Source organism: Varanus komodoensis, unplaced genomic scaffold (genome assembly GCF_004798865.1).
Source record: "Varanus komodoensis strain SLA01 unplaced genomic scaffold, ASM479886v1 scaffold46_1, whole genome shotgun sequence".
Taxonomy (NCBI): domain Eukaryota; kingdom Metazoa; phylum Chordata; class Lepidosauria; order Squamata; family Varanidae; genus Varanus; species Varanus komodoensis.
In genome coordinates, this window is record NW_025336043.1 from 140,796 (window position 1) to 166,656 (window position 25,861).

Sequence of the window (25,861 nt, forward strand, 5' to 3'; positions counted from 1 at the left end):
TATTCGTGCGTGCATATGTTTCGTTCCAGTGCAGCTGACTTAGCTGATGGGTGTGCTGTAGGTTCATGTGTGTTTCTCAAATATTTTGACTGTGCACTAACATTACACTGTAGACTGGTCACGTGTCCAAAGGCTCTGGGTGGACAGACACCCCCTCCTGTGGGTCGACACTGCAGGATCCCTCGGCTAGGTCAGTTGCACGCACCCAGGCACGGAGCAAGCGGCGATGGGAGCCCAGCCCAGCTCAGGCTTGTCCTGCCGGCTGGCCCTGCCCAGGCAGGACCCTGTGTCTCGGCAGGCGAGCTCATGCACTGACCCACCTATGAATGTGTCTCTCAAAACTTGAAGCAGGGAGGACGTGGGGGGAGACCCTTTGCTCCTTCCTGGAAGACGGTGCAGGGGGGAGCCCTTCCCCGCTTCCTGCTGGGCCCGAGTCTTACCTCCACCCCCCCCCACCCCTTGCCCCAGCCGCAGAGGCTTGCAGCATTACTTTTGTTTCAAGACTGGTGTCAGCACCTCCCTTCCGCACATTTTATGGCGAACCACGGAAAACTGCTCTTTATACAGCACTCGGCCAGAGCTGCCCAATTCCAAGGGAATGGGCTGTGAGCCCAGGAAGCCCACCGGAGAACGGCACTTAACTGCGGCGTTTGCTTGTTCTTGCATGTGGCTAGCAACGTGTGGTTACTACTGTGCATAATGCTCATTCCAAAGGCGCTGCAAAGATGCCGCCCTCTCCTGGATGGCTTGGAAGCAGCATCTGCACTGGCTTCCTTCTCTGCTGAATGCTGCCTGAACAGATCTCCACCCTGCATCATGTACAAGCCCACCCGGCGTCCTTCGGACCCCTCGCCCCATTTCTGTGTGCAATGCTGTCATTCTAGCGGTTGTGAAGGGAGAGGCCTGCACTAACCAATAAAGCCACATTAACTGTGACCCGGCCGCGGCTCCTGTCTTGCTTCCACAGGGGGCCACTGGGTTGGGTGCTGTCTGGCCCTTGGCCATCCGGCCGCCAGGCCCATCTCTGCCTTTGCGCCCATGAGCTGCCTCCCCCTGCTCTTCGCTGCAGGGGCAACACTCGGCCCAGCCGGCTCATCCTCGGCCACACGACAGCTGGCCACGCTGCGGGGCTGCACGTGTGTTTGGGCACAGGGGACAGCCTGACGAAGATGGAGCAAGACCCACTTCCCAAGCAGCTGCACCCAGGAAATCCAAGTCTCTTCTCTTCAAGCTGGCCGCACTTCTCGGGGCCGCTGCTGCACGTCCTTGCACCACAGTCTTCAGATCGCGGCCTTCTCTCACGGCACCTTCAGCCCATTTCCCTGATCAGGGCTTTTTCTCCAGCGGCTGGCAAGCTGAACTACAGCCTGTCCACCAGGGAGGGAGGGAGGGAGGGGGAAGGGGGCGCACGCGCATGCACTGCCACGCACATGCACCAAGCCCACACTGGCTGGCGAGGGAGAAGCGGCGCCTGGTCCCGCTGACAGGCCGCCCTTTCATTCCCGCAGCTGCCACTGCCGCCGCCGCCGCCGCCTGGCCCCAGCACCTGCTGCCCAAGCACGCCTCTGGCAGGCGGCCCGTAGCAGCTGCCTCGGCCGGAATGTCCCGCCGGCTGCAGGCAGCCCCTCGCCTCAGTCCATGCAACCTCTGTAGTGGAGGCAGTTCCCACTGGGGCCTGTGAAGGCGTCGCCTCAGGAGAGACACTTCGGCAGCCGGCTGCACATCCCAAGACACATTTTGGGAGGCAGGTGAAGAGCGCGCCCAAAGCTCACGGCGGTGGGTGCTTTCTCAGCAGGCGAGCCAGCTACGGCAAGCTCACTAGCCCTGCCATCCCACCTCAGGCCTTCAGAGCAAGGGCTCAGCACTACAGGCCACCCATTCCAAGGCACAGAATCCCTCCCGTCCCGCCCTGCCAAGCACACGGCCTGGGCACCTGAAAGCCGAGCCAGGCCCTTTCTCCAGAGCAATGGAGCAGGGCGAGCAGCTGGACAAGGCCCTGCCGCACACGGCACAGGACCTGGGATGCCAAGGGCCTCCGGGAAAGCCACCAGGCTGCCCCTGAAGCCGTCGTGACGGGCCACTCAGCACCCGCCCTGCCACACACATGCTCTGGCGCCGCCCTGCTGGAGCAGGCCAGCTGCACCCCGCAGCCGGGGCCAGCCAGCCTTCCTTCTTCCTTGGCCTTTCTGCTCTCAGTCTCGGAATTCCAGTCACAGGGGGCGCATGTGCGGATTCACAGGGAGGCAGATTCCATTATGAACCTCAGCAGATGTGTTAGGCTGAGCCCTCGGTACCCTCTGCAGAGACAAACCTCACAAGCAGGTACAGACTGAAACCCGCTACAAGCTCCCAGAACATGTAGAGTGTTCTGTAGGTTCTTTGTCATAGCAGGGCAGGTGATCCTGAGTTAAGGGGAAGGAACACAGTTAAAAGAATGAGGGAGCTCTGTAGAGGGGACAAGAGTGTTGATTTCAGGAAAGGATTTTTGTGCGTCTTGGCTGTGAGTTTTAATCATGCAAATTAGGGTGCTTGCAAAACTGCTAAAACACTTCTCTGGGGGGGCCCCCTTAGCCCAAGCAGAGCTGCTCAGGCGAGCTGAAGGTTCCAGTCTCTTAAGGGAACAGCAATGCTCAATGGTAACCTGGCTTGGAGGTTTGCTGCTTTCTGAGAAAGGGGAGCAGGTTTGATTGTATAACACAAAGGCACAAATAAGCAGCCTTCTTCTACCAGGATTTCTCTGAATTTCCCAGCATGCCCCAGAGGGCAACCGCCCAAGAAGGCTGTCTGCCACCTCAGACTGGCCCCGGCTGGGGGCTGCAGCTGGCCTGCTCCAGCAGGGCGGCGCCAGAGCATGTGTGTGGCTGCTTTGTCTCTGCAGAGGGTACCAAGGGCTCAGCCTAACACATCTGCTGAGGTTCATAATGGAATCTGCCTCCCTGTGACTGGAATTCCGAGACTCTGAGAGCAGAAAGGCCAAGGAAGCCTTCTCTCCACGCCATCACGCTGCACATCTTCCGCCCTCACCCCACTGACCTCCACCCTCCTTAAACATGCCATTCTCTTACATTTCCCCACCACTTCCATTTTTTCCTCTCACATCTTCGATGGAGTGCATTGTGATGCACAAGGCTTTTTGCCTGGTAGTTTGCCCAAAAGCGGCCAAGTCAACATTTTGATTAAGACTCAGAGACACTCCTGAGCTCCGCGTATCTGTGACATTTGGATTCCCCCTGCCACGCTGATCGAAATGCATTTTGAAGCACTCACACCGCATTTTCTGGCCCTGCTCTGCACCTTTTCCACTCAAGAATGTCCTTCTCCAGGTCAAGCAACCAGAGCGGAATGCAATATTCGAAGAGTGCAGAATATCTTGCACCAAAGGCTTGTGCACGGGAGGGAGATCTTGGGGCTGCGACTTGGGCAGTCCAGTTCTCCTCGGGTCACCCATCCAGGGTGCTGCTCAGAGTGGCAACCCAGCTGCCCACAGGTCTTTACTGCAACAGCCACTTCGGCCCATGTTCCCCAGCAACGGGTGTGCTATTTCCAGGGCCTATTTGCAGCACGCTCTTTTGCCTGATCCACCAAGCTCTTCTGGGCCAAGTCGGCATCCAGGCGAGGGGCTCCATGCTCCCTCACACCAAGCCAAAGCAGCTCCACCGGAAGACGCCAACTCAGAGAAACGCAGGGGCCATGAGGCCAAGGGTGTCGGCATTTACTACACTTAAATTAGGCAGCACAAGAAGGACGCTTGAAGACAATTTCACCGTTCAGAGAGAGAATGAGACGGACCGATCTGATGCATGAGGGGGGAGGGAAGCAGCCCACCAAGGCTCCCCGCTCCACCAAAGCTAAGAATATATTAAGTATTTGCTCTGCACTGTACACCATTTGGCATCCCTTCCACATACTTAGAAGACCTGATTTCTCAAAGCAGCTTTTTCCCTTGGCAGTCGCCAGCAGGGCTGGAGCTGGAGACGGAGCTACCCGCCGCCTGCACGCACACATGGCTCAGGCTGGCAGCCACTCTGGCCGGCCTACGGGCTCCTCCAGTGGTGCCGCCTTCCTGATAGTCCCTTCTGGCACCGGGGCGCTCCCCGGGCACAGCTGCAACGCAGCTTGGGAAGGCCAGACTGTCCCAGCTGGCTGCCTGGACAAGGCAGAGTCCGTGGCACTCTCCTGCAAGCAGGGACCTGGCTGCTGGGTGGAGCTTGGCCATGCCAGGGGCATCCACGTGCTGGGGAGCTCTGGCTTGCTCTCAGTCTGGTGCTGGCCGGCCTTTGGAGAGCAGCTGTGCCTCCACGCGTTCCTCGACAGGCAGAAAAGGGCAAGAGGCCCCCTCTCTGCAGGCCGCATCCTGCCTGTCCAGTCATTCCTGGCAGTGAGGCTTGCCCGCTTCTCCACCGTCCACCTCCAGTGGCTCACATGCCACTGGCAAAGGCTCCCCCTTGGCCTTCTCGCCTCCCTCGGGCAGCGGCTGGGGAAGGCCACAGGGAGCAGCTGGCCCGGGAGCGGGCTGCTCGCAGGGCCCTGGGGCAGGTGGTCTCGCCCCCTCCTCGCCCGCCCCCTCCCAGGCTCCACCACTGCCCTGCAGGGCCTCGCCGGCACCGGGGGGTCCTTCGCTGGGTGGCCTCTCCTTGCCGGCTGGGGCGCTGGGAGGAGGCTTGTCGGAGAAGGCGAAGCGGGGGCAGCTCTCCACGGAGGCCGGGGAGGCGGGTCCTGCGCTGGAGACGGCGCTGGAGGGGCCGCTGCTGTCTGCAAGGCAAAAGCGAGGCAGGAGCACTGCCGACCTCCCCTCCCCTCCCCTCCCCTCCCCTCCCCTCCCCTCTGCAGGCAGCGGCTCGCACGGCCGAGGCCCACAGCAAGGACTGCACGCCGGCAACCGGACGCAAGCCACGCAGCGGCCGCGGTACAAGCCGGCCACAGAGGTCTCAGACAGGAGCCAAGGGGTGGAGGCACGGAGCACGTCCAGGTGGCCCCTGCCTGGAATGCCACTGGCAGTGAGAGCCCAGCCACACTCCCCTGGCCATCCACGTGACCCACGCCGCTCCTGGGCCCAGCAGCCACGGCCGCCCTCTCCGCACAACCGCGCCAGGAGGGGCTGGCGCACAAGCAGCCCCTCGCAGGCAGCTGGCCCGATGGCGCAGCCCCTTTCTGCATCCAAGGGCCTGGCATCCCCGCCCCTCCCCCCCACGCACAGGCACCACTTACGCCAGGGGGGCTTGTCGGAGCGGGACTGCAGGGGCGGAGAGGATGCTGCCAGCGGCTGCTGCGGGGCAAAGGTGTCCCTCAGCACTGCAGGACGGACAGACAGACAGACAGAGCGGCTCAAGCGGGTGGGGTATTGTGCCCTGCAGCAAGCATGCTTCAGCCCATTCCTCAGCTGAACTATCCCTGGGAAACCTAGGGAGAGGCTGTTTGGAGATTTGGCGGGGCAGCCGAGCCTTGTTCTCCACCTATCAGTGGGTTCAACTGGCCAACGGGCCACTTTCGGGTCATTTCAACAAACACGCGTTCTGATGAGCCACAGGGACTGCTGGCGAGGGGTTCAGCAGGCCGAGGGTTCAATGCTCAAGGCCAGACACTTAATCCTGGCTTGCTTCGGGACAGTTTGCTGACGTCCGCAGCACTGGTGAGGCCCAGTATCAGGTTGCTTTGGAAGCCTTCAGCGGGCCCAGAAACCAGCCACCGGGCTGACTAAGACTGGCCAGTGGAAGCCTCTCCGAAAACCTTCCCGGGTTCTGCTCTGCTCTGCTCTGCTCTGACTGACTGGTTGTTGTTCTCGAACCAAGGAATCAGAAGGCCAGGCTTCCCCGGATGACCCTGCCTGTGTCTCAAGATGATCTTCGGAGAGGCCTTTTCTTTGAATTGAGACATTCCTATCTGCCGTTCTGTTTCAAAGCGCTCCCTGTGGCTCAGAAAGGTGAAAAGCTGCTTCAGGTGGACATGAAACAACTCTAAAACCAGCCAAAACCATCAAGAGGATAGAAAATTGGGAGGGAGCAGCAGCTCTTGGATCAGGACAAATCACTTTTCACAGAGCAATCCTATACGCCAGTTTGCCGGGGGGGGGGGCGGGGAGCTGGCCAGCTGGGACTACAGCCTGCACTCTCTCAAGCCAGGATGGGACGTGTGCTTGCATAACCCCAAACGGCGCCCAGAGAAGCAGCCCTCCCTGGAGCACTGCCGAGCCGAGCCGACCATGTCGGTCACAATGCCCCCCACATCCAGGGGGAGCTGCGGAGGACGCCCCGCACGCCCTTCCATGTCGCCTCACGCAGAGTGCCGCAGCGCCCCCAGCAGCCCAGGGCCCAGAGCCAGCGCCCGCCCGCCCAGCCAGCCAGCCGTGGCTTGCTTTCGCAGCGTGGTTCGCCCCTGCCAGACCGAGCGGGGAGCAGAGCTGCATCCCCACGGGACAAGCAGCCCAGAGCAGAGGGAGGCGGTGCGGGGGGCTGCAGCCAGTCCAGTGGGCAGCAGGAGGGGAAGGGGCAGCCTGCACCCCGCCAGGGAGGAGGAGCACACGCGGCGGCCCTTCTCGTGGCACGACAGGCATGGGGGCACAGAACGCACGGCTGCAGCCCCCAAACCCGGCAAGCTGCGACCAGCTGGCTTGTGCCACTCGGACTTTCGGGGCACAGGGACCAACAGCGCGATCGGAGGAAGGGTCCCTCACGGCAAGGGCGAGTCTCTGGGGAGGGGCGGCGCTGGGCCGTGTCTTCCCAACCGGTCTCCCATATGCCCCTCCTGGGCAGGCTGCCGCAGCCTCAGCTCCAGGGAGCCCAGGACGGCACAGGTCATCTGAAGGAGGGCCACAAGGGCCGCGTCTGAGCTCAGCCCACCCCGCGAGGGACGGGGCGGAGCGCCCAGCACAGGCAGGAGGCGGCCAGAAGGGGGCAACGGCCCCTTTGGCCCACCCTGCCCACTGCACCATGCCACTCCCCATCACCATCTGCCCCCAGAGCTACTGCCCCCGAGTCCACCTGCTGCTCCCTCCCTGCTCCTTCACATGCGCTTCCTGCCTCCCCGACAAGCTACAGCGCCGGCCCTGCTCAGCCACAGAGAGGCCTGCCCTCCTGGCCTGGGGGAGCGGACCCAGGGGAGGAACAAGCCCAGCAAGGGGCCAGGCAAAGCCTCCACGGGACCTGCACAAGGGGGGCCTCAAGCCGGCACGCACACCCGGCAACACACACGACACCAGCGGGAGAGTCAGCCTTTACTGAGCGGCACTGGGTCCGAGTCCCGAGCAGAGCGCCACGCAGGGCTGCGAGCCGGCCGGCCGGCCAGCCGGCCAGCTCCCCCAGCGGGGCTCCTGCACACAGCACGCCGGCTCACCAGGCAGCAAAGCTGGGGGTGCAGCGGCCCTCACAGCACCTGCTCCACGCGAGAGCAGCTTCGCCTGTTGCGCAGCTGTCTGTCAAGGCGCCTGCAGGCTTGCAGGAGTCTGCCTGCAGCACGTGGGAAAGGAACCTCACTGCCACCGAGATGAGCCTCCACCAGGCACACGCCAGGGAGAGGGGCGGACTCTGACCTTCGGGAGGGCACAGGAGGGACGGATCGCAGGCTCCGGCGTGACACCTCATCCATGGGGCTGGGTGCACAAGCGAGGCGAGGCGAGGCGAGATCACGGGCCGTTTTCAAATCAGTATTTCCAACGAGCGCGAATATGAGGGAGCAGTGCCCGCCCGAGCGCTCGTGTCTTCCCTTCAGTGGACTGCAGGAGGACATGCTTCGCCTGAGGGCTGCCATGACACCAGGCATGCAGGGAAGCGTGTTCTGCTCCCGGCATCCAGCTGGGCCCTGCAAGGCAAGAGGGCCCAGAGTTCGGGGCCAGAGCGAGCAGCACTGCTCTCTCGCAGGGAGCGTGTGGGAGTCGGGACGCTGCTCTCCACTGCCAGGAGCCGGACCGCGGCAGCAACAGCTCGGGGTGGGCCGAGTAGGACTGGCTTCCCTGGGGGGTGCTGTCCTGGCACCCCCAGCTGCACTCATCAGGCTGGGGCGCCGCCGCAGCCGGCAAAGAGGGACCTGTGCAGGCTCCAGGCAGAGACGGGCTCGCATTCCCACACGTTCCACAGACGGTGGCTCGGTGCACGCCCACAGTGGGCAGCCTGGCCCGGGAGCTCCCTTGCAGCATGAGGGTCCGAGGGCTCACTCCGAGTCCCTGCCCCCTCAGGCACCAAGCTCAGTGGGAGCACAGCCCCTCGCAGACAGAAGCTGTGAATAGGACTTGAAAATATCCTGCGCACACAGCAGTAAAAAGGGGCACCTGCATATCTGTAACAAGACGCCAGCACTCTTCTTCAGTTGCCCACAGCAATAAAACCACTTCTTTACCTGCAGTAGATACCGGAAGACTAACAAAACAAACGGACCGTGTGTGTTTGCAAGCTCTCACCGGTGAACAGTGAAAAAGAGCGCACGTTTTGATGGCGAGGCCCCCGGGAGCACATCTGAGAACCACCGCAGAACAAATCCAGAGAGGGCGGACGTGCAGGCGGGGGGGGGGGGGGGGGATGTGTTGTTTTGTAGCTGGGCATATGCTTGTCTGATGTGAAATGGTTGTTGCAACAGCTTAACCGGAACAATTTTTCCTCGGCCTCTTCAATTCCGATTAGAGCAACAGAATGGTCTGTGGCTCTCCGGACACGTTCTGGCATGGTTTGCAGGGAGGCCCGAGACCCTCTAACCCTCTTGCTGCTCACAGCAGGAGCTGCGCCAGAGGGAACAGCTGGGCCACCCCATCCCCGCCAGGCCTCTCCCCAGCACTCCGGCAGCGAGCCGGGCACCCTGCAGGACAGAACAGCTCGGGGTCCCCGACTTCCTCCGCTGAAATCCAGTTCCTGGGGAACACCCTCCAGCAACCCTGATCCTTCCTCTCCGCCACAGGGAGCATCCGCTCGGCCCCTTCTCCTGCAGGGCAGCTTTTTCAGGATCTGAAGACCAGCCATCTTCAGCGTCTCCCCCGATCTTCTCTTCTCCAGAGTGAAAAATGCTGAGCTCCAGGAGGTGGCTTGCAGTGCCCTCTCCACCCAGGCTGCTCTTCACGGGGCAGCGAAATGGGCCAAGAGCCTTCTTCACACGCGGTGCCTCAACGGCGCTGCAAACACAGCCGAGTGCAGAACGGCGTGGAACCGGCGTGGCGGCTGCGAGTGCCCGCTGGGGAGCTGGGTCACCCAGACTCTAGTCTCTTCAGACATGGAGCTCACTGGGTGACTTGGAAAGGCCAGTTTTGGACTTTCGGCCCGGCCCACCTAACAGGGCTGCTGTTGTGGGGTAAGAATGAGCGGAGGAGGAGGAGAATTATGTAAGCTGCCTCGAGTTCCTTGGAAGGAAGGAAGGTGGGCTGGAGCTATACAAACGAGCGACCACCTCCGGTGGCCCAGACCCTCTTCCACCATGCACGCGGCCAAAGACGGCATGCGCTTCTCAGCTGCCCCGCTGCATCACAGGCTCACTTTCAGCTTGCCTCCCATCCAGACTACAGGGTCTCTCTCAGGTGCCATCTTGTTTCTAGATGTTTTTCCACGTTCAGGGACTGACCACTCAATCATCCCTTTAAGAATTTGGTTCACCATTGGCATTTTTTGGATTTCCCTTAAATACGCATGGATATGGTTACTCCTGGATTCATTCTTAAGTAGCTTATTCAAGTTCCCAGAAGCACCACCAAAAAAATGTTACAGCCAAATGATGCCTGTAATTAACAATACTGCCCTGTAATATCCTGGAACCCTCAATTGTTCTGTCATTTAGAATTTCATTATCCACTCCTTATGAAACTCACTTTCATATGCACCATTTGCAAGTAACTGCAGCAATTGTTATGTTTTTTGCTGTTATGTTTGGCAAATGAAAAACGTTTGGCTGTATTTTGCTGTGAATTTGTACATACTCAATTCTGTTACTGAATTTATACCTGATTTTGGTGTTATCAGTGTTACCAGGCTATTTCTGAGTAACATCTGTATTTTTAGTCCTGCCCTTTCAGTACTGCAATTTGGTCTGCAGTGGTCTGGAAGCCGGAGCTTTGGCTGGCTCGGGTGTAACACTGACAGGGACAGCGGCTGTGGTCTGGCGTGGACGGCACCTGAGGGTCTGCAGCTCCCCGTGCCCCCCAGCCCCCCATGGCTCCAGCAACAGCAGTACTTCCGCAGTGCTTCTGGGTCACCCCGGGGTGTCTTTCAAGGCGAGGATCCTGGCACAGGGCACGGCTTTCCCCGACCTACAGCCCCTCAGCCATGGTAAGGTGAGTATAGGATTGCTCTGTGTAAAGGCTCCTCACTAGAGTGTGGCCTCTGCGGTCACTGGATCCTGCTCCCAGGGCAGCGGATCGTGCATGTCTGAGTTTCAGACCATTATTTCAAGAGAACTGCAGGAAGCTGCTTTGGAACAGGCGAGACAGAAGGACATGCTATTTAAAGGGACAGCAGTGGCACGAACCCGCTGCTGCTCAGGTCGCCCGAGCCGTTCCCGCTGTGGAGGAGCCCAGGTGAGGCGTGGCCCAGAGACCCAACCCGGAGGATACCTGTGGGGGCTCCAGAGTGGGGGCTGCTGCAGCTCCTGGAGATGGTGGTCAGGAAGTCACTGACCTGGCGCAGGGAGAGCGAGTTGTGCAGCGTCTCCAGTGGGTAGATGCTGGGCACCAGAGAGCAGCCTTCGAACCCTGCAGGCACAGGAAGCCACCCACGCTGGGTCAGCAGCCCCGGTGCTCCTCCCGTGTGCCTCTGCCTCCCCCAGACTGAGCCTAGTGCCACAAAGTGGGCCTCCCACAAGCCCCTGCTGCCCCGGCCCGGCCTTGTGGCAAGCGGGTGCGGTTCTGCGCCTGCAACGAGCACCCCTTGGCTCTCATGAGGAAGGTGGGCCAGACCTGCTGGTTCACATGCCCCCCCCCCCCACCCTGGATGTGCTGAGCCAGGTGAGCACAGGGACCCCAACTGCAAGGAGGGCAGCTGCTTGAGCACGGGGAGGGGGAGAGGCAGAGCAAGCGTGCAAGCCAGGGGGCGGCCGGGACAGGGCTTGGGCAGGGACAAGTTACAAAGTGAACGTACCATTTGTGGGGTGCTTTGCAAACGACACAGAAAATCGCTTCACAGCTGGCATAGACAAGAGTTCTGGGGAGACAAGAGAGAACGTCGCTTCAGCGAGGCCCCCACAGCCCTGGTGCCCCTTCAGGGCGCACAGTCCGGCTACCACACCAGGGAAACAGGACTGCCATCTGTGCGTTGAAGCAGGTGCTGCCGGCCGACTCTTTGGGCCTCCCCTTCACGCAGATGCTCAAACACGAAATAAAGTCCCCAGAGAATAGCTCTGCCACTCGCCTCTTCCCCCTCTCATGGGAGTGAGGGTTTGCCCATTGCGCAAACGCGGCCAGAATTTTCTAACCTGAAGCCTGAGGAAGTGTTTAGCACCAGCTGGCGGTGAAGTAAGCCCGTCCCCTCCGAAGCCCCACGGAGGCCCATCAGTCCGAGGAGGAGGGCCCTGCAGCCGGCCCCGGCCGCGCCGCGCCAGAACACTCAGTAAAGCTTCTGCCGCCCTGCAGCCTCCCTTCGCCCACTGCCAGCCACGTGCAGCACAGGACATGGGCAGGCCTGGCCCCCGAGAGAGCTCTCTGACCCTGCCCAGCACGCCACCCCGGACGGTCCCTCCTCCTTCCCGAGGGATGGCCACACACGGGCTTCCCAGCTCGGACACGCTGCTGCGTACCCTGGAGCTGGGCCAGGCTCTCGGGCCAACGGCTCTCCGAGCCCTGCCTGCGGGACACGGCAGCAGCTCCTGACGGGTCAGTGGGACGGGGCGCTCACATGTCCCAGCCCAGCTGCTTGCTCCCGAGGATGCACTCACCGTCTTTGAAGAGGAAGCTGGAAACAAACTTCTTGCCATGGCTGCGGGCGTAGTCCTGGAGATTCGGGGCACTGGAGGAGCCGCCAAGGACGGTGGTGCTGAAGAGCCCACTGCACTGCGAGCCTGCGGAGGAGCAGCACAGCGATCGCGTCCCTCCTGTCTGCACCACCCACCACTGGGAGCAGGCCAGGAAGCCGCCCCCCCCCCCCGCTGTCAGCAAGGAGTGGACCGGAGGAGCCGCTGGCCACCCTTGGATCTGCTCTGAGCAGCCTCGCAGAGGCCGGACCTGGCAATCCTCCTCCAGGCCAAGCAGGCACAGGGTTGGCCTTTGGGTGCGCGGCCTGGGCCAAGCCAAGGGGCGCCTGCAGATCTGGCACAGGGAGCTGTGCTGGCAAAGCCGCACAAGCCCTCAGCCCTTTCGGTGAGAAGAACGGAGCTGCCGGCCTGATTGCCAGTTAGCCGCGGCACCAACTGCAGCAGATGAGCTTCTGGCAATTACCCATAAATGATCAGAGGCACATGGCTCGACTAGGAGGTACGTCCTGCAGTGCTGCAGACGCCTGAGTGGTGCGTACACCAACTAGCCGAGGGCCAGTCCTGCTCTCAGCTCAGGGCAAGCTGGACAAGGCAGAGGGGGCCCAGGGCAGGAAGCAGAACCACCCGCTCAGTCGGAACATGGGAGCAAGGAACGCTGGCGCTGTGGCGGCAGCTCCCGGGCAGCCTGTGCTCAGCCCTGGAGGCCCCTCTGGATGGATGCGGCAGTGCGGCCGGCGCACAGGAAGGAGATGCGGCGAGGGAGCAGAGGCGACTGGAGGAGCCCACCAGCCGCGGCACTGGCCTGGCATGCCCCTGCCCTGGCCAGCGGCTCAGCCTCCGCTCTCCCGCCCACTGCGGGGCCTCCCCCCTCCCCAGAGGGGGTCCTCTGAGCCTCCCTGCTGGACGAAGCACCCCGGCACTCCTGGTGGGGGAGACGGGTACCTAGGCCACTCTGCTTGACTTCCGAAGAGTGCCGGGAGTAGGAGAAGAGGCGGTACCCGCTGGCCTTGGAAGACGACTCAGACAACACCTGCAGGAGAGAGGCCTTTGCAGGATGGAGGGGGAAAGCATGGGGAGTGGGGTTCCCAGCCTCCCCCAGGGAAAGCAGCTCCGAGAGGAGGAAGACACGGCTGATGTGACAGGGAGGGGGATGACACCCCCGCCCCCTCCAGCATGCCCACCTCCATGGAGCCAGCCTTGCGGTTCCGGATCAGGGGGGAGCGCCGCTGGATGGGGATGGGCTCCAAGGGCTGCTGGGCCTGGTCCGTCTCGTCCGCAGCCTTCGGCCTGGCAATGTCCTCCAGGCTGCCTCTCTCGGGCTTGTCGTTCGCCTCCTTCTGCAAGACAATGCAAGGGGGCAATGAAACACAGAAACAGAGCGAGTCAGAAGGGGCCTCCCGGGCCATCTAGTCTGTCCTCTGGCACCAGCCGGCTCCGCTCACGGCAATTCTCAGGGTCCCGGCAGAATTTGCAGGGTGGGGGGCAGGGGGGGCAGCACTCCTGGGCAGCAGAACGGCCTGCATGTGGAGGTGGTGAGAAAAAGTGGCCAGAGGACACGGTCCTGAGGGAAGCCGGCCAGGAGTGGGCAAAGCCTGAGAGGGGGCTTGGCGGCGCTTCCTCCCCTCCTGAGCTCCACAAGGGGGCAAGATCCAGGGCCTGGGAGTTGCTGGGGGATAAGGCGCAAATGCTGCTTCCCAACCGGCTCCTCCTCAGTGCAGCATGCTGGAGCCAGAGAGGCATCCGCCTGAGCCTCTCTAGGGGAGGATGTGGGGCACAGGCACTGCTCCCCTCCCCTCCCCAGCCCCAGCCAAGCTGCATCCTCCATCGAGAAGCCTGCTGGCCCCTCCTCAGGGCACCTGGGAGGGCAGGCCAGGCCAGAGGCCCGGAGCAGCCAGGAGAGAAGAGGCTCCAGACCCCACTCCCGGGGCGCAGGTGGGGGTCCCAGAAGAGCCGCGCGAGGCCCACCTCTGCCGCAGCGGGACGGAAGCCAAACCCAGCGGGAGCCCCGCTGTCCTCCTCGCAGCCCTTCACGCCCGGGCTGAAGTGCAGCTCCACGTGGAAGCGCTCCTCCGAGGACGGGTCCTGAGAGACAGCACAGCCCTGCTGGAGCGACATCAGAGGTGGCCCGGCCGGCCCTCGCCCCCCCCGCCCGCCCCCCGCCCCCTCACCTTGTTGTTGTCCTCGTAGAGCATGATGACAATCTGCGTCATGTAGTTCAGCTCCGAGATGGCACTCAGGTAGTCCAGGGCTCTCTTCCACTGCGGGTCCTTGGACTCCTGGCGTGCACAAGGGGCGGAGGGGCCGGTACAGGCGGGGTGGGGGCCACCTTGCCCGCCAGAGCCCGGCCCGGCCCCGGCCCCGTGCTCCTGGGCCCAGGCAGGGCTCCCAGGCTCTCCACGCGAGTGGCTCCGCGGCCTCCAGCCTCGCCGGCTCACACTGCCCGAAAGCCCCAGCAAGCTCCAGGCCCGCCCGCCCGCCCGCCCGGCCACTCAAGTGGGGCCCCGTGCAGGAGGCAGAGGGCGGCTTCCCTCTCCTGCCACGGAGCAGCCCTGCGAGGAGCAAGAGTGGACTGGCGGGTGGGGGGTGCGCAGCTTGCTGAGCGGCATCGCCACGCTCCTGCGCAGGAAGGCTGCCCCACGGCCCGGCCGTTCTGGGGGCACATGCAGCGGAGGCGGCTTGGCACCTCTGGCACTCCGCCCCCGAGAGGCTGCGCCAGGGCAGAGGACACAGAATAGGGGAACTGGGGGGCCAAGAGGGTGACCGGTCCAACCCCCCAACCAGGGCAGGACTCCCCCTGCTCTCTGCACCCCGAATACCTCTAGTGTGGGGGAGCCCAGACTCCCTCGGTCAGCGGCCCCAGTGCTGGACCGCACTACCAGCCAGCAAGCTCCGGGGGATGCTCAGCCGGCACCTGCCGCCTGCATCCGTCATTCCCTGCCCTGCGCTCCAGGAGGAACAAGGAGGGATCCCAGAGAGCGGTGATTTGGAAAGGAGCTTCTCCCACGGAGAGGCCCTGGCCCAGGATGAGGCGGGGGCTGCTAGCAAAGCCAACCTGCAAGGAACACCCCACACACAGACGCGCGAGGGAGCTGGTGGACGCTGGCCAAGCCACAGGGGCAGTGAGGAGCCTGAGCCAGCTGGGGCACCCCAGGGGCTCACTTACGTCTAAGAGGCCCCCGTAGCGGAAGATGTTGAGCAGGGAATGGACGTGGCTCTCGCTGGTGAAGTACAAGCGCGTCCGGACATGGCGGCCCGGAGAGAGGACGCCTCTGGAATACCTGCAACCAGGGCAGCGCCCGCTCAGCCGAGGCTGGGAATGGGGCCTGCGGAGGGGGACGGCTGCCAGACGCAGAGCCGGCCCTCCGCTGCTTGGTTGCCGTGGGCACTGCCAAGCAGGCCAACCTCAACTGAAAGCCGCAGTGCCGGGAAGGCTCAGAGGCGGCATCCAACCTCCCACGAAGGCAGCTGCAGCGCCAAGCGCAGCCGAAGGAAGCGGAACGGCCTGGGGAGCTGAAAGGTGGCTCGCAGGCCTAGAGGGCACGCCGAGGCAGGAGGGGGAAGCCGGGCCAGGGGAGGCTGCGACCGTCCAGCAGAGCTGGCTGCGGGTGCCAAGCGCAGGGGAGGCAGCACGCCTGTGGGAGGAGGCCCTCCCAGGAGGCCCGGCCGCAGGCGGAGCATGGCCGTCCATGCCCCAGGAAGGGAGTGGAGCCCAGGGAGCCCGGGGCAGCCAGAGACGCAGGGGCAGCCACTGCCCGCTCCCCACCCAGGCCCTGCTTACAGGGGGTGCAGCTTGTTGACGGACTCGTCCTCGTGGGTCCTCTGCAGGTCCAGCTGGATCTTCCTGACGAGCGGCAGGCAAAACCCAACCGCGATGTCCAGCTTCTCCTGCTTGTCAATCCCGTACTCCTGGGGAGGAGGGCAGTGAGCCGGGGGTGGGGTGGCTCGGGGCCCAGCGCCCCCGCTCCTTCGGGCACCTGCCAGGGCGCCCTGGAGCCCGCCATACCTGGGGGATGACGACGTCCGCCAGGGCCTTGGAGAGCCGCAGCAGCTCGGCGGTGCCCTCCAGCGGGAGGGAGGCGTTGTGCTGTGCGTCGTACTTGACGCAGTCGTAGATGTCCGGGATCTTGCTGATGTCGTAGCGCCGGTTCTTGAGGCGGAAGTCCCGCTCCAGCTTCCTCCAGCGCTGCAGCATCAGCTCCAGCGTCTCGCTGTGGTAAAGCTGCAGGTCTGTGGAGGCAGGAGCAGGCAGTCCTCCCGGGGCCCCACGCCAGCGGTGCGAAGGACCACGGGGGCCCTGGCAGATCCCACTGCCGCTCGCAGGGACTGGCAACGGCTTCCCACTCCCCTCTGCTTTAGCAGCCATAACGATAAAACGTCTTCCCCGCAAAATTCACCTTCTGAAAAGACACAGCTGGGAAAGGCAGGAGAGTCAGGGTCGGCCACCCGAAAAAGGCTCTATGCGAAAGGGCCACAAGCTGAGTTTGGAGACAATCACACACTTCTGGCCATGTGGGCAGAAGCTGCTCCTTGACCCTGCGCCCATCCCCTCCTCGCCTACCATAATCTGCAAAGGAAAGTCTGAAGCTCGCCGACCTGCCGCAAGATGCAGGACGGGGTGGGCAGACTTAAAGACCCACTTGGTTCTGCCGCAAGAACTCCCAGGCCAAGCACAAAACAGCTGCTTGGAGCACGGGCACACAAGGCATGGAGCAACATTAAGGGGGCGCCGATGAGACATTCAGCCCAAGAATTTATTGCCAGTACCAAAACTAAACTACAGTCCAGACAGATGAAGGCGCTTTGGTCCGCCTCCTCTGCTGCTCCCGCAACAGCCCAAAGCTTCCTCCAGTTCTGCTCCCTGATTTAGAAGGGCGGGAAGTGTTTGGAAGTCAGAAACCCCGGGACATCCAGTCATCTCTCTGTGCACCGCCATCTGCCCCTGCCCCTGCCCTCTCCAGCACACGGAGACCACCGGGCTCCCCCCTCCCCACGCCCACCCCTTCATTCCCCACCTGCGGACTTGGGGTCTTCCAGCCGTTTCTGGATCTGGGAGGTGAGGCTCTCAATCAGGTCAAAGACACGGTCACAGATTTCCACGGGATTCTGGATGATGCCCATGGACTTGGTAAGCGAGATGCTGCCGGTAGGCGCCAGCTGAAGCCAGAAAGAGCAGGGCAGCCGTGAAAACCAGCACTGAGCATTTCCAGAGCCAACACTCCCCTTCCCGTGGGGCCTAATGCAGGGATTCTCCCCCAAAGAGCTGGCTGCAACCAGCTGGCTGGCTTGGCTTCCCTTGGGGACACTTCCAGGCTCTGAACGCCTTCCCAGGGATGCAGCAGCGATCTCCTCCGGCCCTCCTCGAGGATTTAAGGCATGCTGCAAGTCACTCTTGCCAGTCTGGCCTGATTCTTTTGACAAAGGGACAAAGCATTTATCTGAACGTGAAAATGGACGAGCACCTCCTGCCAGCCCAGACCCCTCACTGGGCGCCCTGGCTGCTCTGCTTGGGTGGCCTGGCAGCAACAAGCCATGCAGGCCTCCTGCAGGGCTTTCTCCCACCGGGGAAAGCTTGGCAATGACTGGCCTGGCCTGAGAGGCCGTGCCAGGGCTCCTCCCAGCTTACCTGAGTGCAGCAGCCTTTACGCAGGCCAGCCTCGGAAAAGAGCAAGCACAGAGACCTGGCGGTGCCGATTGTGCACCAGAAGCATCAGGTGGGCCTGTTGGAAGCACCCGGCCCGCCTGGTCCTGACGTCCTTCTGGACTTACCCGTCTGTTTCCCATGCAATTTGCTCACGGTAAGCTTTCACTGTCTCCTCCCTCCTTCCTGGGTTTCTAGTGGAAGTTTCATGTGGCTGCTTTAAACTAATTTTACTGTTTTACCATCTTCTCTGTGAGCTGCTTGGGGGAGCGTCTTGCCCTGAGGAGCAGGATTAAAATACCGAGCAAGGGAAGGCGGCTCCCACGGCCTGTCACCTTCTCGTAGTCTTCCGCGCAGAAGGTGGCATCTTTCTGCATGATCTCCCGCAGGCGAGCCTTCACCCGGTGCTGGCAGCTGCTGAGGGAATCGCCATCGCTGTCCAGGAGGCCGTTCATGTTGGCGCTTTTCACCATCTGCACCAGGATGGGGGTCAGCTCTCCCTCGAGAGCAAGGAGGCCCTGCAGGGGGAGAAGCATGTGCGTGCTGTCCGCTGTGGCCCCAATCCTGGCCAGACTGCCCGGGACCGTAAATAAGCTCTGCCGGTTTGCTTGAGCTCAGCACAGGGCCCAGGCCAGGGGGCAGCAGGGTGGCCAGCGGCATTACAAAAGGGTCTGGCAGAAGTTCTCCGTGGCACTGGTGGAGGAGGAGGAGCAGGAGGAGGAGCAGCCGCCACCGCCGCCCACCTTTGCAAACGCAGCTGCTGTCATCTGGACCCTGCCTTCGTCGGAGGCGTAGATCTTGAGATCGTGGCGGTAGGTGCTGTGCAGCCGGAGCAGGCCGCAGCCAGGGAAGCCCGCGTAGTCTCCTGGGGGGCAGAACCGCTTGCAGTCACCCGAGGCTGCAGCCCACAACCCTGGGGCTCCCATCCCAGAGACCCCTGCTGGGGATGCACAAGGCAGCGGGACCAGAGCTGCTCCAGGGCTGTCCCCCTTCCGCCCCAGAAGCCCCTCCCCGCTGAGGGACAGCCCTTCTCACCTTGGCCGCCGGGGTACATGCAGCGGAAGGCGCGCCCCAGCTCCTCGGCTTGCACCCTTCCGGCCGGAGTCAGCTCGCCCCCCCACTTCAGCACAAGCAGCAGAGATGGGGACACCTCCCTGCAGGGATCTGGAGAGAGTTGGCGCACCCAGTCAGCCCAGCCAGAGGCAGCGTCAGGCCAGGCCGCCCTCCTCCCGGAGACAGGAGGTCAGGAGGAGTGAGGTGGAAGCACTGCCTTTAGCTGCCCCCTGGGATGCAGCCTCTGCCAACCATGCACTTCTAGGCCGCTTTCCCTAAGTACTCCAGGTATTTCCTAGCCATTATTTTGGAGATCCTGCAAAGATCGGCTTCATGCTCAAGACAGAAAGTAAGAGGTGCCACCTCTTTTTTCCCAGCAGACCTATGATGGCAAGCGGAGGCTGCCCAGTTTGCGGCTTCAGCCACTCTGTCGCCCAGCAGAACCGCCCTCCCGCAGCTCAGCTGCCCTAGAGCAAGCGTGGCAGGGTTGTCTGTCGAACTGGAGCAGCCCATGGCAGCCCCCTCCTCTGCCCCACAGTCGCCAGCACGGGATCTCCAGCTCTCTGCCAAAATCCAGGTGGCAAGGCAAGCCCTCGCAGGAGCCAGATACCTGCCTTCCTCTTCACAGGACACCTTCAGCTGCCCATGGGGCAGGTAGGTCAGCTGCACCTTGCGGTTGATGCCAGAGAAGTGTCCGTACCTGCGGGGGGGGGGGGAGTGGGCATGTCACACTCTGCACGAGGCATTCCCCTCTGATCGCTCCCCAAAGTGGGGTGGAGCAGCAGCGCCCAGCCCAGCCCCCTAGTCTTGAAGAGGACGCCCCCGGCAGGAGGCTGCCAGGGGCCCCAAGAGAGCCCCAAGGAGAGAGCCCCACGAGAGGAAGGGGAAGGCACTCCGGGGGACTGCAGGGAGGGGCCTGGGGCTGCTCTGGCTGCTGGAATGCCGGCCCCCGCCCACCCAGCCTTCTCCTCACATCTCCAGAACAGTCTTCAGCTGCTCCAGCTTGGACTTCCACTCCTCCACCTCCGAATCGCCCTGAGCGTTCTGCTCCAGCACCAGCAGGCGGGCAATATCCAGCACCTCCTGCCGGGGCGACAGGGGCGTTCAGGCTGCGAGACGGCCCTGTGGGCCACCATGGGAAAGGCAGGGCTGAGCCCGGCTCCCGGCAGGAATGGCCATCCGCCGGCTGCAGCTTTGTGTCTCTGCCCCGGCAGGGCAGCCAGTCCGCCCCGCTGAGAGAACAGCCCCCGCGGGCCCTCGCTCCTGCCCACCACACCAGGCTAGCCCCCTCCTCAAAGGGGCCCCCGGCACTGAAGCACAGAGCCCACGAGCGGCCAAGGTGGGGCGGGGAGCGGCAGCGAAAACCCCGCCAGCCAGAGCTCACCTGCAGCTGCTCCGGCTTCTTCAGCTTCAGCTTCCCCGTCTTGTAGCCCTCGTATTTCTCAAACAGTGCAAAGAACCTGCCCACATGGAACAGAGGAAGCGCCATGGAGTCCACCGCTGGCCAGGGACGGTTCCTCCTCTATGGCAGGGAGACGTGGGGGCCACGGAGCCCCCGCCCCATCCCGGCGTGCTGAGACATAACAGAGCCTGGAACGCACGTCGATTTGGTGCCAGGCAAAGCTCCGCATGAGGGCAGTCGTGTCGCTCAGCGACTCTGAGGAGTCTGAGGCGGAGGAGAGCCACGGAGACCCCCGTCGAGGGCGCCGCCGCCGCCAGCCCCTCGTTACCTGGCGTGCTTCACCTCCATCTTCATCTTCTGCTTGGGCGTCCGGTCCCCGTGCCGAATCACCGCGATCACGCACCGCAGCTCCATCCTGCAGAAAAGGTGCACAAGCTCAGACCTCGCGGGGAGGGACTCCCACTCCTGCCCTCTGGTCAGCAGCTCAGAGAAACCAGCGTTCAAATCGGGGATCAAAAGATGCACGGCAGAGCGCAAAGCCTGACATTCATGGGCAGAGGATTCTAGCTGCAAAGGCAGCCCAAAAAGCAGTTAAAATAAAAGGATGCCCAATGGGAGGTGAGCTAACCGAAGAGGGCTCTTGGGGGGGGTTTCATTTCTTCTTGAATGCCCTCCCCCCTATTGAGAAGCCTTAGCCGGACCAGGATTGATGCAGAGGCCCCCCCCCCCCGGTCCTTTCCTACCCAGTCTGGACTCCAAGGGAGACTCTGCCATTTACCTCCCAGCTAGAACCAGCCCCGGAGGCAGAGGGCCCCCCTTCCTGAGGCCAGAGGCGTGGCATGCACCCCACCACAGGAACCACCCCCAAGCCTCCCCCTCCTTGCCTCTGGTGAGGAGAGGCTGGGGAGCACACGGCCCTGTGACACTCACATGGTCCCCGAGGTTGTGGGCACGATGGGGATGTCCTCGGCTTCGGTGGGGATGGACCAGGGGATCTGGAACTGGGGGGCCATTTCCCGCATGATGATGTTCCTGGCGAGGTAGAGGAGCAGCTCTGGCTGTGAGCCCCAGGCGCCCCCCAGCTCCACTGCGAGCCCCAGCCAAGCCGCCTCCGAACCCGGCCGGCAACGCGTGAGGCTGGCCAGGCGCCCTAGGGCCCCCCGGCCAGCGTCTCCCTGCCAAGCGAGCCTGTGCACAGCTGCCTACCCGAGGATCTTGGCGCAGTCGTCGTAGTACTTCATGGAGTTCTTAACGAAGCTGAAGCCATTCACGTCGCAGACGAAGGAGTGGCCGTTGGCCCGCAGGAGGTCGAAGCCACACACCGTCTGCTGCGGGGGGGGCGGGGCAGAGCACAACGCGGGAGTCAGTCGGGCCCCTCAGCACCCCCCCGCTTGCTGCTGCTTCAGCCCCCATCCACTGCGGACTCGGGAAAGGCCTGGAGGAGGAGCACGGAGAGCGAGCCACGCAAGGGGGGTGAGGAGGGCCCCACGGCAGTCTCCGGACCCTCCAGGCAGCAGGTGCTGGACACCCCCCAAGCCACACATCCGGCAGAGGGTGAGGATGGAGGGTCCCCTCGCCCCTGCACGAGGAGCGCTGCCCCAGGATGCCCGGCCCAGAGGTACTGCAGGGAGACACCAACCTTGAAGGCCACGCAGACTTTCCTGGCCACCAGCTTCTCTATGGCCGTGAGCATGACTGGGTAGCGAATCTCCTTCCCTTCGCTGTCGCGTTCAACCTTCCCATCCAGGGCGGGGGACTTGCGAGCCTCAGCGTGTGCATAGTCGGGGCCCACTGTGTACACCTGAAGCACAGAGGCCGAGCACTGACCACCCACCGCCTGGCCAGTGCCCTGAGGCAGCCCCACGTCCGCCGCAGCGCCACTCTCGGCAGGGCAAGGCAGGCGCAGGCACAGGCGCCTCCCTTACCTTCACGTCTGTGCCGTCGGTGGGCATGAACTCCTCGTAGATGTATGAGCCTGTCTTCCGCACACTGCTCTCTGGGGAGTAGACGCTGCTGCGGCTGCCAATCTGAAAGCGGCAGGGAGCACAGCCAGGTGAGGGCGCAGGTGGGCGGGCCAGGCCCTCTGGGATGCCCTCCCATGGCACTGGTTAACCACCACCGCTCTGGAGCAGGAGCTGAGGGACATGGAAGAGCCGCTGCCCGCAGCCCTCGAAGGCTGGACAGCAAGGCCAGGGATGCGTGGGGAGAAGCGGCCCGGCGGGGACACCAGCACTCCCTCCCCATGGCAACAGCTCCCACTTGCCGCTCCTTCTACGCGTTCCCCATCGCTGGAGCGCAAAGTGGGAGCAACCATTTCAAATTAGTACTTTTTACAAAATGTTATCCTCCCAAGCATATTGTTTTGTAGCAAACTTGATCCAAACAATCCCGTCATTTCCCGTCCCGTGAACAAACAAAAAGGCCCAAAGAAAACCACAATGTCCTTTGGGAACAGAAACACAGAAAGCTGAGCCAGCACCTTGGTCCATCCAGCCCAGGATGGCTGACACAGACTGGCAGCAGCAAGAACATCAGGCAGGTCGCCTCACTTTATCTGGGACCTCCCGTGTGCAGCGCGGGGGCTCACCCGGCAAGGTTCTCACAGAGGACCAAGTCCTGGTGGGTCTTGGAAATCAGGATGGAGAGCCTGCAAGGAGGCTGCCGCCACAATTCTTGCCATTCTTTGCCACTCTTAGAAACTTCAGCAGGCTCCATGCACCTCCCTCGGCCCCTCCTCACCTTGCGGAAGAGCCGCTGGCTGCCCCCACCTGCCGAGGTGGGATAGTAGATGTAGACATTGTGATCCTCTGCGCTGACGGGCTTCTCCACAAAGGGCTTAGGGAAAACGGCCCCATTCACCTCCACATGATCCTCGCCCTCCACAAGGTTGCATTCTGTGGTGGAGGCATGAGCGACACATCAGCGAGGGGCACACGGCCCCCCAGCCCCCCTTTCCCCCAAAGCCAAGGGGCCTCCCTGCTTCCCCCAGGGACACACCAGGGGTCCATGGCTGGCGGGTGGACTGGGATTGCCTGAAGAAGCCCCTGGCCCACCGCTGGCCCTCTTCTGCCAGGCCACTCACCGTCTGGCTTGTCAGGGTCTCGGTTGAGCACCGCGTAGCGGGGCAGGTCTATTCCCTCCTCCTGCAGGATCCGGTACACCTCCCGCCTGCAGGGACAAGCAGCAACAGGGGGCTGCCACCAGGACAGCCCTGCTCCCCACCTCGTTGGGCCCACAGAACGTCCAACACAAGCAGCAGCCCTCCCTGTGCCAGGCACAGAAGTGCCCCCCCCCCCACCGGGAAAGCCCTGCAAAAGCACTAGCCGTGCTCGGTCAGCTGGCAAGCTCAGCTGCCTTAGAGGAGAGAGGCCCTCCCCCTGCTGCTCTGCTTGGAAGCAGCCAAAGATTCGGAACAAGCAAATCCAGGCATGTTTATACGCCGCATCAAAAAAGGCCCAGCTGCGCGCAGTGAGTCACTCCCGGGAAGGCCCGCCTGAGCTAATAAGCCGTCCAGCTTCTGCTGCCTCTCTGTGCACCCTGGCCCTGGATTTCCAGGAAGTCGGCAGGCATGGCACAGGGACTCCCAGCCTTGTGTTCTGGAGCCACAGGGGCGGAAAAACTGCTTTCCAAAAGGTCGCTGCGAATTCTCGGCAGGCTGAGCTCTGCACCCGAGCACAGAGCCCGAGGCCTGGCGAGCAGCCCACCTCACACCAGCGCTTTACCTGTCCTGAATGTAATACTGCATGTTGAGGTCGTTAATCAGGAACGGACTGCGGAGCTTGGCATAAGCAACAGCCTTGTCCAGCGGAAACCCTGGAAGAGAGTGGGAGAAGCGGGAGTGGTGCCAGGCGGTGCCGGGCAGGAGTGGTGCAGCTGGCGGGCGAGGAGGCGAGCTCACCTTTGGAGTGGAAGGAGATGAGGCAGTGGCAGGGCGGCCAGTTCTCCACGGGCTCGTTCAGGATGACGTCCTCGCCCATGATCACCACCGTGATGTACTCGAACTTGCACAGCCGCTCCAAGATTTGGGTCATTGGCTTCGATTTGGATTTTTTGGTCATGGCACAAATGCCCACCACAATCTGCCGCTCTGGAGGCTGAGGAAATGGCAGGGCTTGGAACCAGGGCCAGGCCCCTCCTGCCTCGGGCAGCCCAGCCATACTCGGCAAATGTGGCAGGAAGGGGCAGGCGGAGCAAACAGCCATCGCGGAGACGCCGTCTCCGAGAGAGAAAGCCGGCAAAGTGGGATCGGGGCAGCAGCACCGCGTGGGACTCCCAGCTCCGTGGGAGCAGGGAAGAGATCCCAATGAAGGGTGGACAACGTGGCCACTTGGTATGTGGAGTCCGCAGCATCCTCGAGAGGACCCACAGAGTTTTCGCCACAGCCCAGAAGAACAGAGGATCCCAGTGCAGACGGTTGCCGCAGTCCGGCTGCTGTTTTGCCACCTCCGTCTCCACCCAAGAGAACACAGATGCTCCAGGCACCAGTTTTCCTGGGGGAGCCCAGGCCCTCCAATCGCACCTTGTGCACGTCGCCCCTCCAATCCTAGTGGCACACGCAGAAACCCGGGGCAAGGGGGTTACCGTTGAAACAAGTCCTGCCTCAGCACCAGCTGCCTTACCGACTCTTCCTCCTCCTCATCATCCTCAAAGAAGTCAATCTCATCCATCTTCATGTCTGATTCCAGGAAGTCCACTTCTTCATCTCGGGAACCCACAAAGAACTTGGCAGTGGTGGTATCGCCCTTAAGGCTGGTCGTCCAGGACGACATTCCAGTCTGGGTGGCCAATCATCCCCGCTCTGCAAACAAGCCAGAATCAGGAGATGGCCCGGACCAGCGAGGGCACCAGGAACAGGAGAGGAACCGCTGGGGCCGCAGAGATGTGGGCAAGTGGCAAGCCTTCTGCCTCCCCCAACGGGACGGGATGTCTCCACTCGCAAGTCCGCCAGGCGGCCTTACACTGCTGCATGGTTCGGCCGGGGGCTAAATCAGGTTGCTGGAGGAGGGGTGCCCGGCAACTGCTTCCTCTGGATCAACAGCCTTGAAGGGTGAGGCCGCTTTCCGCGGGCTGGTCCTTCACCAGTCCAGGAAGCCTGCAATGGGAAAGAGGTCAGTGTGGAAGGCCTCGCAGCAGCTCCAGCTCGGGAAAGAGATGCTTGGCGGGGTGAAGGGGCAGGCCTCCTGCTTGACTCACTGCGCCTCAGGCTCAGCTGGGGGAAGACGCTTCGCCTGGAGCCTGCACAGAGGCTGCGGGGGGGGGGGGGCACAACAAGCACAGGGAAGAGCAAAGCGGGCTTGCAAAAGGCATCCAGATAATTGCTCTGTTGCCGGAGAACTCCTTCTGAATAACCCCTAACCTTGAATCACCCTTTTCTGAGTCTGCAACTGAGCTAGCATGTCTTGGAAGTCTTTTGGCGAGCTCAGGCAATCTCGAGAATGGGAGCACACCCCTCTGAGCGCAAAGCACCAGTTTCCGGGGCAGGAGCGGAGTCCACAGGGCACGGCGCTGGCCCTCGCCGGGGAAGGGCGGCCCACGAGCACCCGAGCTTCACCCGGGGAGCCCCGGCTGTCCCTCAGCAGCCCGGAGACTGGCCTGACTATTGCCGGGCAAAAGCCCAGCGCGGGAAGCGCAATGGATGTGCAAGCACGGATTTAATTGGCGTCGCTCACTAATTGCACAGGATTCGCCCGTACCGGCCGCTTCCCGCGTTCTACCAATTATCTCACGGGGGGCGCGGGGGGGACCAGCGCCGGACGCAGCGAGTTACCTCGCCCGGGCCGAGCCTCCTGCGAACGGCAGAGCGCTCCCGTTCGTGGCTCCCATCACTCCCGACCCTGGGCATGCTGGCCAGGGATGATGGCCAGAAGGCCACCAGTTGCCGAGCTCCGGCGCAGCCC

The 25,861-nt window shown here is 62.7% G+C and overlaps 1 protein-coding gene across 4 annotated transcripts; it reads right to left on the reverse strand.

The window, feature by feature from the left end:
• Nucleotides 1-3,689: 3,689 nt before the first annotated feature.
• Nucleotides 3,690-25,861, reverse strand: PPIP5K1 (diphosphoinositol pentakisphosphate kinase 1). 4 transcript variants are annotated; one of them, XM_044444903.1, is made up of 31 exons: nucleotides 25,732-25,861; nucleotides 24,923-25,056; nucleotides 24,584-24,762; nucleotides 23,863-24,058; nucleotides 23,687-23,777; nucleotides 23,047-23,132; nucleotides 22,704-22,858; nucleotides 21,890-21,991; nucleotides 21,604-21,765; nucleotides 21,171-21,292; nucleotides 20,895-20,996; nucleotides 20,293-20,379; nucleotides 19,947-20,022; nucleotides 19,536-19,645; nucleotides 19,177-19,262; nucleotides 18,545-18,673; nucleotides 18,253-18,374; nucleotides 17,845-18,027; nucleotides 16,884-17,025; nucleotides 15,875-16,098; nucleotides 15,650-15,777; nucleotides 15,035-15,149; nucleotides 14,040-14,147; nucleotides 13,837-13,953; nucleotides 13,053-13,208; nucleotides 12,814-12,901; nucleotides 11,836-11,958; nucleotides 11,043-11,105; nucleotides 10,520-10,657; nucleotides 5,209-5,266; nucleotides 3,690-4,752 (listed from the first exon to the last, which is right to left on the reverse strand). In XM_044444903.1, the coding sequence occupies exons 3-31, from the start codon at nucleotides 24,731-24,733 to the stop codon at nucleotides 4,419-4,421; spliced, it is 3,753 nt and encodes a 1,250-aa protein (XP_044300838.1). In that variant the 5' UTR covers nucleotides 24,734-24,762; nucleotides 24,923-25,056; nucleotides 25,732-25,861; the 3' UTR covers nucleotides 3,690-4,418. The 4 variants fall into 4 exon arrangements, with proteins under 4 accessions (XP_044300838.1, XP_044300836.1, XP_044300839.1 ...); XM_044444901.1 differs by having other exon boundaries at nucleotides 5,209-5,292; XM_044444904.1 differs by lacking the exon at nucleotides 5,209-5,266.